Source organism: Tyto alba, unplaced genomic scaffold, assembly GCF_018691265.1.
Source record: "Tyto alba isolate M040663 unplaced genomic scaffold, T.alba_DEE_v4.0 Super-Scaffold_10, whole genome shotgun sequence".
In the NCBI taxonomy this organism is placed as follows: domain Eukaryota; kingdom Metazoa; phylum Chordata; class Aves; order Strigiformes; family Tytonidae; genus Tyto; species Tyto alba.
In genome coordinates, this window is record NW_024881262.1 from 20,242,981 (window position 1) to 20,260,413 (window position 17,433).

The 17,433-nt window shown below is 40.3% G+C and overlaps 1 protein-coding gene across 1 annotated transcript in view; it reads left to right on the forward strand.

Moving 5' to 3' along the window:
• The first annotated feature begins 3,613 nt into the window (after positions 1 to 3,613).
• Positions 3,614 to 17,433, forward strand: part of CUL3 (cullin 3) — a 59,389-nt gene continuing 45,569 nt past the window's right edge. Inside the window, exon 1 of the mRNA XM_042796556.1 lies at positions 3,614 to 4,110. Coding sequence (XP_042652490.1) covers positions 4,045 to 4,110 — 66 coding nt within the window. The 5' untranslated portion in view covers positions 3,614 to 4,044. The remainder of the gene's footprint in view (positions 4,111 to 17,433) is intronic.

Genomic DNA, 17,433 nt, shown 5'->3' on the forward strand with positions numbered 1-17,433 from the left:
AACTATCTTATACATATGGTTACTGTGTCACATATCGCTCATGCAAACCTGAAAGCAACCATCACATGCAAATTGATGCAGGCTCTTACCAAAAACAAACAAACACAAACAAAAAATCCCCTCTCCCCCTTCTGGGCTTTAAAGAGAGAACTTACTGTTACTTACTGTTTTTCCCACCACAATATGCAAATACTATTTTATTTTTTCTGCAGTAGGACCTTACAGTGAGGTCAAGCCCTGAAATGCTCACCCCTATGTTTGCAGTCAGGCATTTAGGTACTCTGTGGACCAGGATGTGGTCATTCTGTGTCCTGCTGTGATAGAAATACTTTTTTTTTTCTTTATGCTTGTGTATTTCAATGGTCAGATATCACTGATGGTTGCAGGGGTGGGGGAATATGTAAGGAAGACCTGAAAATATGTATGTACGATTCCTAGGAAGTGATGTTTACTTTAAGAAAAATATCTTGGTTCCTGGCTTTGGTGGAACACAATCAAACCTTACCAAGGCAAAAGTCACCATTTGAAATAGATCATATTCTCATAGGTATATAGAGAGTATTTTTCTGTAAGTTAAACATAAGACATGTTCTGCTTTCAAAGGTCTGATAATAAAAATGTAAATTTAGATTGATTCTAATGTAATGTACTCTTAATGTTTTTCTAAAACTTCTGACGCCCTTCACATGATTAAGGTAAGGGCTATATCAGATTACAAAAGCAGTGTTTAAAGAATTAAAGACTTGTTACCACCTTCAAGATACACATGTCAATGAAAAGGGTTACCCTTCTTGTTCTGATAGAAACGTCATTCAGGTGGAAATATTCTGTATGGATTAGTGGGCACCTGAGCAACTGCCACTATTATTTAGTGATGTCATCAATATCTAAAATCAGAGTACCGATAGAACCTCATAAAAAAAACCCCAGTAAATGACTGCTGAGCTCTTCTCTGCACAGAGTAAGTTATTTTGGGGGCCTTAGTACATCTGCATGTTGTTGTGGTTGGTGTAAGATGCATTTAAGGCTGCTACAATGCACAGACATGAACTTTCCAACAAGGTCAACCATTCTTCTGCACAAGAACCGTTACTTCACTGCCGGACTAACAGAAGATGTGTAAGATATGCATGTATGATAGCTGAGATGACCCAGTTAAGCAACAGGGTGGCTAACTTTTCCTATGCTGATCTGTCATTCTCCACCCACCTGTCTTCCTTCCGGCTCTGACCCACATAGAATTAACATTATAAGCACTTAACAAACCTCTGAACTAGTTCCTTGTGTAAAGCTCAAAGGCTAATTGCTAGCAAAACTTCATTTTGTACATTGTGTATGGAAATAGAAAATTTGCACTAAAAAAATAGTAATTGACTCTACTTTGGACAGCCACAGAACAGACCTTAGGCATGAAGGGAGGAGCTATGGGTGAATTTCTATATAGCAGATATCCCCACTGGGTCATAAATTGCACAAAAATGGCTCAGACTGCAAATTCAGCTTTTAGTAATAAAGTTAGAAGTAGAAATATTCTTATGCTAGTGTGTTGTAGCTGTAAGCTCACATTGTAAAATAAAGCTGCTTGATGTGAGAATTGAGATCAGTTGGTTGAGCATAATGTGCTGAATGAACAGTGGCGAAGGGTGAGTCGGCACTTATCCGACTTTTAGATAAAAATGTGCATTAGTAGGAACTTAGATGAAGAGAAGGCAAGAGGCTGGTGGTCCAGAGCTGCCATAAGCATAAGGCCAGTATCAGAGGAAGCACAAAATCAGTAATTAGAGAAGTTAGTCTAGAGCAATCTGCGGTAATGGATACAGTAAAAGTTGTTCTTTTCCGTCATTCTTGAAAGAAGAAATGCCAGTTCCTCAAAAACACTTTGTGGGGAAAGTTTTGGTTTTTGAAAACCAAATTTGTTGAAAAGTACTCTTGTAACATTTTCAAAATGAAAACTCTGTTTCAGTACAAATTTACTTGCCACTTCAGTTTTGCAAACAGTTTTTCACACGAGTCAAAACTAAATTTTTTCAAATTACTTGATCTCAACTGTCATAGAACAGAAGAAAAAACCCATATTAATATCAGAGATTGTCCTCATTTGGCAAAGGAAGTACATAGGAGGAGAAATAAGATTGAAATTACATTGAAACAATGTGGAAGCCGTATTCTTCTATATTAACAAACAGCAATCTTTCCCTTCTCCTATCATCGTTGTTTCATCTGTGACTATCATGCAATTTTGAAAAGGACTGGTTCGTATCACATACTCGTGTTGCAATCATTGTTTATTGTGTTGCTGTTATATAACATCTTCTCTAGGTGTATGTACTTAATTCTGATCAGGAGATTAAAGAATATGTGGTATATGAACATGCAGCATCCCAATGGGAAATGGTTGTAACAAACTCAAAGGGACAAGAACGGTGAAATTACTCTCACAGAAGGTAAACTAGCTCAGAGAAGGTATGTTACCTCTGTGCCTTGAGGGCATGTGCTGCATAGAGGCACCTGTAGGAGAGCAGTGATGATAGAGGGAAGTGGTGCCGGATGCAAGACGTGCATCACAAGATGCTGTGTTATTCAGAGTCCAGTTGAAGAGTCACCTAAATGAAATTCTCTTCCTGATTATGCCACATACTTCCTCTGGGCGATGTCGGGCAAGGCACGTTTTGACCCAGATTTCAATTTCGTCCACTAACTTTTCAGTCAGTCCCCTGGTGACCGAGACCCAGATTTTTTTTTCTGGCTGACCAGCCCAACTTTCGGGGGTACTACGCTGCTACTTACGGAGTCGGACATTTTCAAAACATCCTTCCCTTTTGCAGCAGCTGCCCTTCCCTGAATGACCTATATTTAACTCTGGGCTCATATAAGCGTTGCCTCAGGTGGCACCCTCATTTCTCAGGCACGCACTGCGACGAAAAAACAAAACATAAATAAAGAGAAACGCCTCGCATCGTGCCCGCCCGCGCCTCCGCAGAGGGACACGCCTCCCAGTGACATGGTTCAGAGGGGCAGCACTGACATCCGGGAGACATCAAAGGGTGAGGAGTAGGAAACGGAACACGCCGCCTTTCCCCCTGAAGCTGTGCGAAGCCAGGTTAAGGCCGCGCCGGCCGCCCCCGGGGCAGGCGGCCGCGCTCCGGCCCCGCTCCACGCCGCGACGCCCACCCGCGCCTCCCAAACCCCAGAGGAACTCCCGCCCCGCGCGCGCGAACTCAGACACGGGCGGGGCGGGAAACTCCGCCACAAAAAAAACCAAACCAAAACAAAACAAAACAACCCAACACCACCCCCCCCACCCCCCAAAAACCACCAAAAACCCATCAAAAAAAAAAAACCAAACGCGACTCCGCCCCCGGCCCCGCCCCGCCGCCCCTCACTGGGCGGGACGGGGCCCCGCCCTCTCGCGGCGTCGCTCCCCGCCAATCAGCGGCGCCCGCTCCTCCCGCGCGCCTTCTCCCTCCCCTCCCGCCGCGGCGGTGACAGCTCGGACCGCCCGGCCCCGCCCGCCGGAGCGATGGGGGCCGCCCGGCCGTCTCGCGAGAGCGGCGGAAGCCTCGCGAGAGCGACGATGGCGGCCCCCCCGCCCCCCGCAGGCGGCGCTCCGCCCCGCGGCCCTCCCGCCGCCACCGCCCCCGCCCGCCGCCGCGGCCGGATCTGTCTCTCGCTGGCTGGGCGGTGGGAAGGGAAGGGAGAGGAAGGTGGTTGAGGGGGGGCGGGGGGGCGCTCGGCCCTGCGCACTGAGCGATGTTTGTCCGCCATCGCGGCGGAGGAGGAGGGTGAAGGAAGCGCCGCCGCCGTGAGTGAGGGGCCTGCGCCGCCGCCTCGCCCCTCGCCGCCGCCTCCCCCCGCCGCCGCTCCTCCTCGGCCCGGTCCGGCCCTCCCGCCTTCCGCGCAGCCCCGGGGGGCCGCAGCCCGGAGCGAAGGTCGCCAGCGGCCTCCCCCGCCCGGCCCCCGGCCCCGCTCCCGGGGTCTGCCGCCCCGCCGCGCGTCCCCTCGCGCCCCCCCGGCCGGGAGGCGCCGCTGCTGCCGGGCCCGAAGATGTCGAACCTGAGCAAGGGGACGGGCAGCCGGAAGGACACCAAGATGCGGATCCGAGCTTTCCCTGTGAGTACCGGGCCTAGGCTGGGCCGAGCGGCCGCGCCAGGCCCTGGCCTCCGACCGCCCGCAGGCCCCGCGGCCTCGCCGCCCTGTCAGCCGCGCCGTGCGCCCGGGCCGGCCTCGGGCCCCGGGGGGCGGCGGGCGGTGCGGGGGGAGCTGTCAGCCGGCCCCGGCGGCCTCGGGCACCCCCCGTGCGAGCGGCCGGGCGGGATCCCGGGGGAGCGGTGCTCCCCGCCGCGCGGCCGCGGGGAGGTGGTGGAGGAACTGGTCCCCGCGGTTATCGGCTCCCTCATCAGTCGGGCAAATCAATTACGAAAATCCACGTACGGCGTTGGGGGGCGGGGGAGGGGGCTGCTTTCTTTGTTTTCAAGGAAAAGGCCTCAAAGAAGGAGTCGAAGGTTGTACGACTGCATCAACAAAAATAGTGAACCCCGGAAAGGGGGGGTGGGGGGTGGCGGTGGTGGCGTGTGTATTTATTTATGTCTTCTGGAGAGTTTCCTCTTGGTGCATTCATTTCACTCCCTGCTCTGTAAAAGAGGCTATAAGTCGTATGATTATAAGATTTAGGTGGCACAATGCCAGGTGTTACAGAAGATGTTACTATAAACATCAAGGCATAGGTAACTTTCATGCACGTTTGGTGGAGCCATAAGCATGGCATCCCCTTGAGTTAGAGGGGAATGAGCCAGATTATTAATTTGTACAGCCGTAAAGCTTGCTGTGTTTTGACAGTTGGTTCAATTAAAGCTTACAACAGAATAACAACTACAGTAATATTAATGACATTGAGGTATGAGAGAAATAGAAAAGCTCCAGTCTGCCAGAGGATGTCCAGGAAGCGTGTGTGTTCATCGCTGTATACGTTAAAAAGAAGATACTTAGTTGAGTCACTGGCTTCTAAGGTTTAGCGTTAACTTTTTGATGTTACCTCTGGTCCCAGCAGGGACTAATGTAGAACTAATGTGCCTGGCCTTTATGGAGAAACTGGATGTACCTGTTTATCTTATTTCACTGGCAATGAATATATCAATATATTTGCTTCATCAAAACTCTGATGAAATTAGAGAATTACATATATTCTCAACAGCTGGTTTAATCATAGCAATCTGATTTATACTGTTTTCCTCTTACTCTTTGCTTTAAATCATTTACAGTGGAATTGAGTGATAAAAGTCAAAAGAGCAAAACAGGCTATGAAATAATGAGTTTTATCTCATGGAAGTTTTTTGATCTTCAAAATGCATTTATTTCTTTTAACAGCCTTTTTCAAGAATGTCAGTTTTGTTAGGACATGGTGGATTATAGGAATAAAAAAACCTTGCTGCAATGTGGCCAGGGCTTTACTAACAAATAGTAGGAAAACCTGTACAAAAATAAACCATCACAAACCCAATATGTGTGTTTTATAACAAGCTACACCAAAAATACAGCAGTCTTCTAATTTGATAAAGATTCATGTATTCCAACTGTGAATATGTAGATATGGGTCAGCCAACAAAGGCACACTTAACAATAAGATGAACTTTAGTTTGTGTTTTACTTTTTTCATCACTTATGTAAATGAGCATATGGTGTTAGTTTGGGGGATGAAGAATGCTCGTACAGAGCCCTGCTCTTAAATAAAACTAAACATTGTAATTGGGTGTTTTCATCTGAAACTGTTTTTGTTAGCATTGTCTTTCTTTTCAGTTACGTAAAGAATGTCTGGGTTAAAAGTTAAAAAAAAAAAAATCTCTATAATAATTCAATAAATAAATAGTCATCAAGGCCTACAGACCTTAAATGTTTGGTGACATCTGTTGACTGCAATTTTTCAGGTGTTCCTTTCAATAGGCTTTCTTTTCTAAGCAATTTTGTTGTCAATCTTCTTGATAAAGTGTTTATAGGAAAGAAGCATGCGCCTGGTTGAGAGGTTTGGAGGGCTCCCTCTTTCATAATTGCACAAGTCAGTAGCTGTAGTTCATGTAAAAATCTTAACGCAAATTTTGTGGAGGCCTAAGTGGTTGTATAGCTTTGGTCCTGTCAATAGTGCCAGTGACTGCAAGTGGGATTATTCATGTCAATGAGGTTGCATTTGTGTGTGGGATAGAGTCTATATTTAGAAAGTGTACTATTTGTGCTTCAGCTACTGATCTTCACTCTTTTATCTCAAATTTGGTGGTTCTGCTCTTCAGTTCTGAATTAAGAGTGCTTCCAGAGGTGACTTTGTAGGCTGCTTCGATTTGTCTTCTTATTGATCATCTTTCCTCATCAGGTCTACCTGTTATAGTTTGCTTCTTGTGTGGAAGTAGCTGTTTACTATTATATAGTAGCCAAATTGGAGAGGTAAGGTTCCTGGAATATAGCAGTATTGTGGTAACTCCCTCCGTTTAGGTTCTGTCTCTTTAGTATTTTCTATTTTCTGTAATATGTTTGCTATTTCTGATAGTTGTATTTTACAGTAGCTAAAGGAAAGGAGAAATAGCAATTTGCAAAACAGTACTACTCCAAAGTTTTCTATCTTGCTAGAAATTAAGTAAAATTGACCAAAATGTTTTAAATCCACCCATGTTGTACCTAGAGATCTTAATGTTTTGGCATTATTTTTATTCTAGATTCCTTCTTTATTATTTCTTGTAATTAGTGGCAGATTATCTGTCATCCCAAGTGTCCGTTAATATTTGCTTGCTCCTGGTGCGTGCTCTGATGTGTTTTTTCTTACCTCAAGGGCAATGACTGAGTACGTGGTGTACTGTTTTCCTGAAGTGGGTTGCAGAGTAATCAAAAGTAGTAGAGGAAAACAGTTTTCTATAGATTCATGCATTTTTTTCTATCGTGAACAGGAAAACTGCTTTTCTTTTCCCAATTTAAAAACTAATTTACTAAAAAGTTTCTTGTGTGCTCCTGTTGGCCTTGATTTACTAATAATCTTTGCATCAGAAGTAGTCCAGATGAGGATGCATTCTTTTTTGAGACTTCAGACTTGGGCATTCTTTTAAATCTAGAAGGAATAATAGAAATAAATTTTTATGAAAGTTTGTTGTGTATTCAGTAGAGCAAACTGATGAGGTTAAATTTATGCAGTTAGGTAACGTTATGTACCACTGTAGAAGTCTTCCATTATGCTTTCAGTAACCGCTTATGGTACTTTTAAGGGCTTCATAATGTACAGCTGTTCTATATTTGTATAAGGTCTATCCAGATAGCATTCAGAATAGTGTTAAAGTGAAAGATGCAATAGCATAAGACAGCTTTTGAGTGAGTATAGGTTGTTTTTTCTTAAGCAATCTTTAAACTTTCTTGTTTCAAATTCATACACACTGCAACAAATAGGAATATGTTGTGGTTGGACACTAAAAATAACAAAATAATTTCTGAATTGTCGAGTAACTGTTGGCGATGTAATTTGGTTATAGATTGTAAGTATTTTTTTTTCTTTCAACTATTTGGAGGACTGCAGTAATATTTTTGCTGAATACACAGTATGTGCATTATGTGAAAGTGCAGGTTTGTTACTCCTACAAAACGTGAACTAATTGCACCTGTTTTGGAGAAGAGTTGAGGGTTGTTTTCTTCCCTTCCCTGGTTTAATGTACTCTTGGGGTCTCATATTGGCTCTTGTTGCTTACCTGTCAGTAAACCCATTACTGCTGGCTAGAGGAATACTGTAAAAGCTCTCAAATAGGCTTGCAGCAAATCTAATTTTAAGATTTAGTTGATCTGTGAAAAGTGGTGCTAAAGAATGCTAGATTTGCACTTAAAACTTCGGGAGAGATGTTATGTCTGTAATGGGGATCTAGGAGGTATAAGTTATTTTTCCTGCAAGTGTATTTGAGCTGTTGTGCTGTAACTGTTTAGGTAGTGGAAAACAGTAGCCTTAAATGTGTTTTGATGGAAAAGTTGTACAAAGTAAAAAATGCACATTTCTTACAAAAATGAACAGTATGTGAGAACTCAGAAAACATTTTGGGAATTAATTTTCAACATTTATACAAGTAACATTAAGCGGCATTGAATGAGCTTTTTTGCGAGAACTCATCCTTCTCTCAGCACGATACCTCAGTTGTCACCATAAAATTGGTTGGACACATCTTTCTGAAAACCAGCATGACCCGATGTAGGTTACTGGGTTTGATCTTTTTGTAGCTGGGGGAGCTAGGGGGTTTGAGGGCTTTTAATCGTTTTCATTTCCTGCGGAGCTATCTCTCCTCTCTAGAGCAACGCTACAAAATAGCATTTTGCCAGTTCTCAGAACTATTCCAGTAGATCAGTATTATATGATTACCTTGTGAATTCTGGAAGGCATTTAGAGAGATCCTACACATGCACTTGCAACAGAACGAGTCTTTCAAGTGTGTGTGTATATAAAAAAAAGCTTAACTGATTCATTTTATTTGAAATAACTTGTGCCCAAGAAAATTCTCATTTCATTTGGTCTTGTGCAAAAAGGCAGACAGCATTTTGTTTCTTTCAACCCTCTTTATCAGTTGATGCTACTTCTTCCTCAAAGTTCGTTCTATAAACTTAGAAGTAGCTTCAACTCTTTCATGAGAAAGTATTAAGAGTCATATTTTCATTGCCACAGCTCCTTTTTCCTCAGATCTAACAGCCACTTGTTTTAGGCTTTGTGTGGGCAGAAGGCTTTTTTTTTCTCTCTCTCAGGGAATGCTGACTGCTTCAGTGGTTTGTTTTGAATCTTGGGGATTGATGATGCAAGTTGATGAGGTTTGTTAAATTTATGCTTCAACTTATAATGTGTAGATCTACCAATTCAAAAAGTTGATGTAAATTTTGTCTTGAGCACCCTAGAGTGGATAGACCATAGAAAACACATTGTACTGTGGTTAAGTGTTCAGATTATGTAAGCAGTACATGTATTTCTGCTTTGTCTTATAAACCTTAGAGCATGTGCGCTATATGGGTGAGTGAATGGATAGGCATGGAGGATGGGATGAGGATAGACTTGGAGGATGGTTTACTGCAGGCTTCTTCAACTCTGATTGTAGTAATGTAAGAAATACTTGCTGTTTACTGGACATTCAATCTTATGAAGGCATTCTAGTTTTCACAGGTGTTTTTTTAATGAAATGCTATGAGCAGACTGATTGCCCTAGTACTACATTTAGAATTTTTAAGAGATGCTTACAATTTTTAAGGGATGATAACACTAATTTGAGGGTAGACTCTGAGTAGTTGTAGGTGGTTTTTGTTTGGAGGTTTTTTTTTTTTAATATGCTGTACATAGTTTATTTTAGTTGTGGTCTAACCTAATCTCATTAGAATTTCTGAGTTCTGTAGATGCTTGAGTTTCAGTTGCAAGTTTTCTCGATTTTCCTTGTTAGTTGGGTCTCAGGTGCTGAGCAGTCTTCTAGTTGGTATGAGTTTTGAGTAAGTGCCTCTGCATGGCATTGGAGAGTACTGTTCTTTATGTATCTTGCCTGTATTTGAAATTTGCTTGATTTTTCGTGCAAGAGTGTAAATTAACACCACTATCATTCTGTTAAGATTTTTATACTGGCTAATTCAATCTGAGTTTTTTTCAAGTGGCTTGGTAGGTTTCTCCACCCTCTCATTTTTGTGTGCATAGTAGTGCATTATTAAACAGGAATTACCATTTTTCCCTCATAGTGTCAGGTAGAAGGGTTTTATGAGAGTTTCTGTAAAACTGATCAAGAGTTTTTGGTATTCTACATAAAGAGTTATAATAATAGTAAGTAACATAAAAAATGTACGTTTTTTTTCTAGAGAAATTATTACAGCTTTTCAAAACGTTACTTTTTTAGATCTCTTCTGGGCAGGTGTACATGGTGTAAGTGGCAACACTTCCCAGAATTTCAAATATGTATTTTGAAGTCTTTAGCTTTGATCTGTAGGGCAGGTAGTCTTAATGCAGGTGCTCTTAAATTTTCATCACCACAACTCATCTGCAGCGTCTGATAATCTCTCTGTATGTTTTCGTGATAGACTGGGACAGATTTTCTTAAGTTGATTGAGTCCATTCATAAAATGCACAGTGATTCTCTTACAGTCCAAAATAGGTTCTTGACCTTAGGCATGTGATCACTGGATGTTATCTTTAGCTTCTAGTAGCTGTACATGTGGAAGACCAACTCTTGAGAAGTGAGCTCGTGTTTCTCATTCTGAGTCAGTTTTTGTGGAAACAAGTAGTAGGAAGGTACTCTAGTAGAGAACTATACCATGGCCAAGCATACTTTTTATCATATGATTATTTTATTTTTCTGAAGTTCTGTTAAAGCCAGTAGAATTTTTAAATCACTAGTGGTTCTTTTTTGAAGGTTCAAGTACTGGCATATCAGCAGGAGTAAGTACTGTTAGATGATTTAACAAAAGAACTTCCATATCAACATTTTTAACATATGCATTTTAGAGAAGGAAAGAAGTGTGTTTAATACCCGAGTACAGGCAGGAGGACAAAACTGTAATAAACAGTTACATTTGGATGGTGCTTGTTGTGGAGTTGCCTAGATTCTTTAATTAGTTGTGCATAAAATGGTTGTTTGAGGGATGAAACTGTCTTGCTTGTAGTTTAAATAAGGTATAATAGTATGCAAAATGTACACAGATAACTTGCTTTATTTGTTTATGGTTATGGATGAAGTGCATTTGTGGAAATGCCAATTTTTTGTTTAATAGTAATGCGAATAAACATAATCGAAGACAATAATAATTTAAATTATACATGTGAAAGATACAAAATTAGACTAGCTTGTATCATCAAAAATTCATAACATTCATTTCTTATCCTGCATGTACAAGCAGTGTGTGTTTGTTTCTTACATTTTGTTTGTGAAGAATCTTTATTGAAATAAATACTTTCTTTCTACTTTCATACTACTTTTGTTCTTAAAGTGTTGGTAGCATCTCAGCAGACCTATTTTTGATATTATATATGTGGATATAATTTCCATATCTAGCTCTGGATTTTTTTTTCTGTTGTACTCTTTTCAGTGTTAGTCTTGCTCTTCCAGGCACTGCTGATTTGTGCATCTGATCATCATGGCATATGCACTTTACAGAGCAAAAAATTCCCCAGAGAAAGGTTATTGTCGGCATGCAGCAGTATTGATTATCTGTAAATGTATAAGTGATTTATTAAGTGTATCTTTCTTCCCCTCACCGAAGTAAACTGAGGAAAAAAATTATCCTCTGTTGGCCTCTGTCTACCATAAAATTTTATCTTTTATTTACTATACAAGTTCTCAAGTTGTTATGCTGTTAGCATTATGGAAGAGGAGTTGTCATCAAGCCCCAAAGCCTCTAAAGGTCCTTTTACATTCTCCCCCTATCCCCTTCTTCCTTTGTCCTCCCCAAATCGTTCATTGTGTTCCTTGTTTTGAAATGGCTTTAGGAAATGTGTCTGCAATCTGTATAAATTGGTGTGCATTTCACAGATTTCCCCTTTAAATAGTGTCAATTTTTGAACAATTGTAAAATATTGTACTACTTGTAGGTTAATTGAAAAAACACAGAAATAATTCTTATGGGTTTTGCATTGAAGTTGAGTGGGCAAGGAATGGGCCATTTGTGGTTCAGGGAAGCTTTCTGAATCCAGGTCATCAAGGCCGGGAAGTTAATGAACTAATGGATTTTTTCACTTGGAGAGATGGTACCCCTGAGGAGACTTGGTGCCTTCCACAGAAAGTACAGATGTGCAGAGCAGCATTGCTTTTTTCCCTGGCAGTTCTTAACTGGGGTTGAGGCGCACAGCATCTCTGTTACTCTTTAAAGTCATTATAATGTTAATATTATACAAGTCATAAATATAAAAGATTTGCCAAAAGCCTCATGAAATTGCCGCTTTCTTAATTAATGGTATTTATTTCTATTTTGTAGTATTGGGATAATGTTCTTAAAATGAATAGAAGTACAATCACATACTGAATCAAAGTTTTAAACCATTTTGACTTAGGTTAAAAATAAAAAGAAGTATTTCTGTTGGTTTAGAGTTAGGAGTGATGTGAGTAGCAGGCTGGGGTGTAACAGTGCTGCTTCTGTGGACAGTGACCTGTCGTCTGTTATGGCAGTTTCAGGACAAACTACTGCACATTACCTGGAATGTTACAGTCCCACACTTGGGTTTTAAAGGAGATTAAGAGAGTCAGGGACCTAAATCCCATTGAAATTTGAGAAATCCAACAATTTTTAATCTTTGCTAATAAATCTGGTTAGGTTATAGGTAAACAAACAACTTTCCTTTCTGCTCTTAAGTCTTTAGTAAAGTGGAAATAATTTCAGTGGAAGAGGAATGAGCTACCTTCCTTCTGTAAGAGAAGGAGCCTTAGAAGAGCCTGCAAGTAAGCTACTTTGAGGAAATGTGTAGCTGAACTAACTGTGGCAGTTTGCTCATACTCCCATAATCCTCAGATTCTGAAAAACATGTCCTTGGCTGTTCTAAAATTTTATTACAGTGCAATGCTAAATGACTTGAATGAAATTGTTAGGATCTGGCCCTTGTTTGTAAATGGGGAAGAGCATGCCCACTAGTTTATAAAATTTTGTATCACTGTTTCTACTATCTGTCATTTCACCCTTGACAAGATCCTGTTTGACAGCTGCGGACACACAGTTGACCTCTCTAAGTGCAGAACTACCTGCCTCTCCCTGTGCCTTCTAAACCTCCAGGATCCTGCTGTCAGATGAGAGAGATGGTTTACTCCCAGAAATTCAGCTCTTCTTCATTCCATTTCTACTGTTCTAATTAGGTTCATATATTTTCTTCTAACACCAACTTTGTTTAGGATAGAAACCTTAAATCTATTGTATTTCTTTCAGGAACATATTTCCTGCTGTTACACAAGCCGTTCAGAATTTTTTTCCCTTACTTTAATCTGAATAAAGTTGTTTTAGGATTGCTACCTCTAAAGTGAGTCAAAAGAACTCGGAACTTCTCATTAGTCTTCAAAATATTGATGATAATTTTTATTCTTTTGGGGAGGAGAGATGAAGTAGGCAGATTTTTGGTGTCAAAACTTTGTATTTTATTCCTCTGTTTTTGAGTTAAGCAATCCTGACCTGATACACTCTTCTTTTTTTTTTTTTTTCCCCAGGCATGATATTTGCACCTTAAGTAATGAATACAGCTACTGAAATAAGCCAAAGACTTATTTCGTGTCTGAAAATGCTTCTGTTACCTTGCAAAGTTAAACATGAAAGATCAGACTTTCTGAAGTGTAAACTTAGATCTAGACTTCAGCTCTAACAGTTTTCAAATTAGTAAGTATAGACGGTTCTTCTTTACTATTGTTAGGTTGAAGTATTCTTAGGAAATAAGTAGTTTCATTATAGGTGTTTTATAATCCTCTTCCATTTTCAGGCACTATAGTAATGAGCACTGGTAGAAATGCCATTGAGTGTTTTTAAAAGAACCTTGGTTAGTAATACGGGCAATATCACTATTTTGGTTGTATAAGCACTTCCATTCTATAGCTGTGACAGCTATCTGTTGAACTAGAATTTCCTATATTTAGCCTTTTACCAATTCAGTTCTTCTAGAAGCTTGAACAAAACCAGTTAATTGTTATTTTTTAAATACAACTTCTTTAAAAAAGAGTTTCATAACGTGATGACAGGTGGGCAGAAGCTTGCACCATGGCTGGGGAGATTTACTCATTTACAGACAGTGCCTTTTGGTGTTTGAAAAGTCATTTATATTTGTCTGCAGATGCTTGGGGGGTGGGGCAGAAAAGGTAACTTAAAGGATTTCTGTATTTTTAATTACATACTAAAAGGTCAGCAAAGCCAGAAATTCTAGAATAAAGTCCCTACTGTAATTAGTAGCATCTTTGAGAATTTATGTTTAAAAGAAATTAATTTTAGTCTATTTTCTTTGTTTATCCCCAGTATCCAACTCTACTGGAGGACAACATCCTTCAGTCCTTGCTGACTAAAGCATGTGTGTATTTCAAGGGGTTTGGGTCTTGTGGAAGATAAATAATAAGACAGATGAGTGTATAAGAGACAGAGTTAAGCTTTGTGTAAGTAATCACAGGCACAGTATTTACTGACTTTGATTACCCCATGTTGTTACTTCACCTCCTGCTACGGTTTTTATACAGATCCTTAAAGACTGGTCTGTGTGACTCCGTATCTACCAATAAGTGAATGAAAAATGAGTCTGGTAAGCTATCATTCATTTTTCATTGACCCACTCAGACAAGTAATATTCTGCTTCTATTTGTATTAATAAGAGTTCTGTTTTCATCTATATTAGTGAGAGTGACTGTTTGAAGGTCCGTTTTGTAAGTTGAGCATAATAAATTGCAAACTGAACCCATTAAGTTGATTTTTAGACAGTGTAACATAGTTTGTGGACTACCCTTAATGGACCTGCAGGAGAGAAAAAACATAAGTCTTGTTCATGGACTTAAACATGTCATGTAGAAGTCTGCATCTTTAATAGAAAAATTGAAAGAATTGCCAAATTAGAGTTTCAAGGATATTAGACAATAGTGAATACTCATGAACCTTGTTCTGAATTAAATAGGTGCTGTTACATACTACACTTCTGCTGTTTACTGCTGACTAGATACATTGTCTTCTACAGTTGGGTTATGCTGTGAAACCATTTAATGAAAGACTGTTGACCTTAGTCTTTGTGTATATGATGTATAGTTACTCATTAGTAGTTACACTCAATACGAGTTAGTGTTGGGAAAGCGTATGAAGGTCTATAAATGGAAAGATGTCCACGTTCAGAGACTCAGGGCTGTGTAATTTTGTGCTTCAGTTTATATTTAGTTGTCTGCCTCTCCAGCTTGTCTCCATTGTTTTTGCATTTTTGAAAGAAATGAAACAAAAAGTTTTAGATCATGTTCTGCCTTGTGTTTATTCAGTAATTGATGAATGCTCAAATTTACATAGTTCATAGTCACAATTCAGATGAAACAGGTGTTTGGGAAGAGTTTTTTCTCATTTTTTGCCCTTTCCTCCAGGTAGTGTGTTCCACGTATTTACAACACTGAAGTTGAGGCGAGACATTTGGGAAAAACGAAAAAATTGTATTAATAAAAGGTGAAATCTAGAATAAGTGAGATATGTTGGCAGTTCAGGATTAGTCTCATTCATCTGAACTGTCTCCAAAAGTATGAAAGAGAAATGAGTCTCTCATCTTTCTTTAAATTTGTTCAGTCTCCTAAACATGTCAAAGCTTTTGCTGCAATATGACATTTTCTATTAAAGACTTGTTTTAAACTTTTCATATAGGCTGTTAAATTGCTACTGTGTGCTGCAGCTCCTGTCACGTCTACCTATGATGCAGACAAATGTTACTTCTTGAGAGGAGGAACAAATCTTTTTTCCTGGGTTTTAAGTTTACTAGAAAAGGAAGTTCCTGGAGGATATTACAGTTTGCTGTAGAGCTTATCAAAACCAACCAACCAAATTCCATCCTCTTCAAGCCCCCACCCCAAAGAAGCAATTGTTTTGTGATGGGACCAGCAGTGCTCTGAGACAATGCCTTGGAGGTAGAACGAATCTGTCAATCACTACACAGGAGGTACCACTCCTTCTTTTAAGGAACAATCACTTTTTAATCTACTTATCTCTTCTGCTCCATGCTGGCAGAATAGCTTTTCATTGCTGCAGAACCCATTTAAGCAAAGTGGAGAAGGAAAGGGTTTTACTGAAAATTCGGCAGCCCTTGTGTGCTTCAGTTGACAAAGAAGATTCCCTTTTTTGACTTAATTGCACGTTCTGGTTGCTTCTGCTGAGGTGAAGCCTCACAGAGCTGGGAAGAAGTGGATATTGCCTTTCTGCCACTGGCTGAGTACTGCCACGGAGCCCTGCCTATTCTACAGAGGCTTGAGCATTTTTTGGGGTCAGACTAGAGTTGATTTTTCTGGTGCGAGCCTTGAGTATTCCTTGCAGGAGGAATCTGGAGAAGTTTAGCGTAGAGACTGCCCACTGAAACAAGGGTAAGGCTTGAATGTCAATGAATGAGTGAAGAACAAAACACAGATAGAAAAAAGGTGTCAATGCCATAAATAACTGGCAGATGCCATAGGCAAACTATAGGCAGATTCCCTACCACCACACACACCCTCTGAGGGAGTATAATAGTGTAGTAGGCATTTCCTGACACTTCTAGGAGATGTGGATAAAACTGAATCGTCATCTTCAGTTGTTGTTACAGGTCATCTAGGAGCAAAAGCCTAGTTATTGGGACCACGTTTGGTAGCACTGTCTTTGATAGCACTGTGGCTCTTTCAGCAAATGGCCAAAGTGGAGTAGTAGCCCAGATTCAGGAGAACAGCAGTAAGTCAGGGTTCCCCATACGTTCTTCATGTTCCTTCTCTTAGCTTCCAGTCATGTTTTTTGGTGTGTAAACAGTCAAACTATTCAGATAACACTATTGAGGAATTTTGTGCCTCATGTTCTTGGTTGTTCAGAGATTACTTATTTTTTTTTGTGCGTGTGTGTTATGGAGTTCTTTGCTTCTTGACATACTGATGTACCTTAGGCAGTGAGGTGTAGCCAGTGTGACCTCTTCCAGATATGCTCATTGCTACATGGTGATGAGAACTTAAAAAATCAGAGAAGTCTGAATATTGAGCTTTCTGTTTGTTAATAGGAATACATTTTATCTGCTCTGTAGTTGAAGGATACATAGCTCCCTATCTTAGTATGTCATTTTTTCATATATACTATTGGATCAAACACTAGACAATATCTCTGTCACTGTAAATTCTTGTCTTTTATATTAACAATATTGGAAAGGTTTATAAAAGTTCAAGTAGTGATTAGGTTTTGAGACAGGAAATGTGCTGTTCTTTCCCTTTTCTGGATAACCTCCATAATGAAGGATCCAGAATAGGGATGCTGAGTTATTGTGTAACTGACTATTTAATACCATCTTGATGAATGCCCTGTCTTGAAATGGAGGTGAAGACTGTTAGTTTCGAAAGCCTCTTGGCTTCTTGGATTGTGGGTCAGTACCCCTGTGGTGGTGGTTGTAGATGGCAGCAGTCAGCTCCTGCTCATTTTGTCTGGATAGGAAATGGGGGAGTGAGAACAGACTGCAATTACTACATGCAAATGTTTACTCCCAGAGCTGCTAGCTAACTTTAATTGTCGGTATCCACTCACTTCCTTCAGGGTAGAGAGCATAAACATTTTTATTCTGTAATTTCAATGGATTCTCAATCCAATGCTCTGGGGTATTAGACCTAAAGGAATAAGGCAGGTGATGGTCACATGTTTGAAAATTTTGAGAAACATTGGTCTACAGTAATAATTTTTAAATTGGTGTCTTTCACTTGGTAGTATGTAGAATAGCGATAAACACTCTGCAGCTAGTTTGTAGAAAAATAGAGTAATAATTTTTGTGACTTT